This window comes from Etheostoma spectabile, chromosome 17 (genome assembly GCF_008692095.1).
Source record: "Etheostoma spectabile isolate EspeVRDwgs_2016 chromosome 17, UIUC_Espe_1.0, whole genome shotgun sequence".
Lineage (NCBI taxonomy): Eukaryota > Metazoa > Chordata > Actinopteri > Perciformes > Percidae > Etheostoma > Etheostoma spectabile.
The window spans coordinates 14,949,055-14,951,627 of NC_045749.1; the positions used below are offsets into that span (position 1 = coordinate 14,949,055).

The 2,573-nt window shown below is 39.6% G+C and overlaps 1 protein-coding gene across 14 annotated transcripts in view; it reads left to right on the forward strand.

Annotated features, from left to right (window-relative positions):
• adgrb3 (adhesion G protein-coupled receptor B3) overlaps nucleotides 1–2,573 on the forward strand; it is a 111,673-nt gene that overhangs the window by 77,388 nt on the left and 31,712 nt on the right. For all 14 annotated transcript variants that reach the window (XM_032540589.1, XM_032540592.1, XM_032540584.1 and 11 more), the window contains one exon: nucleotides 1,456–1,602. In XM_032540589.1, coding sequence (XP_032396480.1) covers nucleotides 1,456–1,602 — 147 coding nt within the window. The remainder of the gene's footprint in view (nucleotides 1–1,455; nucleotides 1,603–2,573) is intronic.

Sequence of the window (2,573 nt, forward strand, 5' to 3'; positions counted from 1 at the left end):
ACACACACACACACACACACACACACACACTTACCACTGCTGCTCCCATCTGGTGCTGTGAACAGGCCTCTTTGCAAATGGCGGGTCTCGAGGCGTTGTGATTTCGTGCCCGCTGATGGATCATCCCAAATGCACAGACACACCTTCTGTCACAGATTTCACCCAAATGTGGAGCCTTGCCAGTATTCGAAATGTATTATTGGTCGAGCACAAGGAACAATAGAGCTTTTGCATCAATGGTAGGATTAGCCTCAGATTCCCCTCGCTGAAGCACCACCTGAGTGTGCCTGGATGTGATACCGGTAGAGAACAGTACAGCTTTATGCTCCCCTTGTAAAGCTGATGCCAATCCAGTTGATCCTGGGTATTTTCCTTGTCACTGCCTTATAGTACATGCACTGGCGTTTTTATGCCACCTCAGCAGGGAGGTGAGAAAAGGAAAGAGTGATTAAGGAGATTACCTGTCTACCAGTCGTCAGGTGCCAATTGTGGCTTTTATTTGCACTTGGTAAATGTGAACATGAATGTAATAAAAGACCAGTGATTTGCACATGCACAATTTAGTTTGACATACTGTATAAATAATTTTTTTTTGTGTTTCTCTCAAAATTCAAACCTGTCATACTCCTGATCTTTGATTTCTAGAAGATTTCTAGATGTAAGTGTTCAAAGATCAGAAAGACAAGCACCAATCCTGTGTTTTAAATTGCGGTCATAGGAGTATTTTGGATGACCGAGTCTTAAAGAGTAAAGCAGAAGTGTAAGTTAGCAATTAGTTTGATTTATAGAACTGTAATAAAAAATAAAAACTTCTCTCAAATATAATTTCAAAACTTGTTTCTTACTTACAGTCGCTTTCTTGCTTGATGATGATTCTACTCTCATATCTGCAGAGTAAATACGCAGCCGGTAAACTTAATTTGGCTGATCTTACAGGCTAAACTGGAAAGGGGACAAAAGTTTGCCTGGACCTGTTTAAAGTATCTGCCACTGGCCAAAAAATCGAAATGTTTCCAGTCATTTTGCTAGCTAATCTAACTGACGGCTGGCGTCAGCTTCATATTACCAAACCGACAGGAAAGCGATTTCAATCTTCAAAGCGAATAAGCCCATTTCCCAAAATGTCACACTATTCCTTTAAATAACCAGATTTAACAGTTGATGATACATTTCAATACAAAATCATGGTAATACATTGTTGATGTGTGTGTGTGTGTGCGTGCGTGCGTGCATGCGTGTGTGTGTGTGCGCGTGTTACACACTTCAAAATTATGGTTCACGTGTCACCTGTGTGCATGAGAAAGGAAGAACATGTGAAAACATTTTCATTACATGCTGACTTTTGGTAAATGGAACTAGAATGACTCTCCACGAAACAATCTATACACTCATAAATACTCTAAAGTATATTGATCATCACTACTTCTTCATTGGTCTGCTTGTTGAATTCTGCAGTGGCCAGCATCCAGAGACTTCCAGCAGTGTCTGTGATGACTGACATCAACTTCCCCATGAAGGGTCGTAAAGGCATGGTTGACTGGGCCAGGAACTCCGAAGATAAAGTGGTCATCCCAAAGGGCCTCTTTGTTTCCCAGTCAGCAGGTATGCAACTGTATATAGTATCTTAAAGCCATTCTACTTTGAGTTCAACACATCTTTCTTTAGAAACCATATACACTGTCTTCAAGAACTGTACAAACGTTGTTTTGAAAAATACATGTATAAGAATATATAAGTTTCTTTCTGTAACATTTCCAGGATATGCAGAGGAAACTGTAAATGTAGGAGTAATGCATAGTGAATAGACAATGATGGATTCAGAGGCCACTGCTAAGGAATTGAAAATAGATATCTTGACATCTCAGCAAAAGCTGAATGATTTTAGTCGAATTGCTCTGTCCGAAAAGTTACAAGACTTGCACACAGACACATCAGTCTTGTGAAGAAGGTATTTTTTTAAGGTTTTATGCTACACCACCCCTTGTTTTCGGAAAGTGAAATAACGCTACGAGCCTTTGAACACAGCCAGTTTGCTTGCCTGTGCTTGGGAGTTTTAGATCGACTCAGCATTTTCAGCATCCTTTCAAACACTGCCAGTCGCCACTGTATATCGCAATCCACAGCCAGACAATTTGGTTAATTGGTGTAATCAGTCTTATCAGGAATATACATCAAAGATAACAAAGCAAGGGATTGATTAGGAATCAGTGCCACATGCCTAATCCCAACCATTCTAATTTGGACAGTGCAAGAAGCTGAATCTATAGGAGACTTTAGCACTTCTTTTACTGGAGTCAACAAATTGTCAGAAACTGCATTTTCAACTAAGAACTTGCAGGTTTACTTGGGCCATGCGTTATTCCCAATTAAAACGTCCCTTTGTATAATGAAAATGTCTGTAATTGGAAGGTAACACTGAGAGTATTCCATATATACAGAATGGAGTATTTTGAATATTTACTGTTCTGGCAACAAGGTTAACTTGTATAATAAGGTGTCACCAGACTCACTACACTATAAAAAGGAAGTCTATCAGTGCAAAAAACTGACAATACTGTTTGTTCATTCTTCAT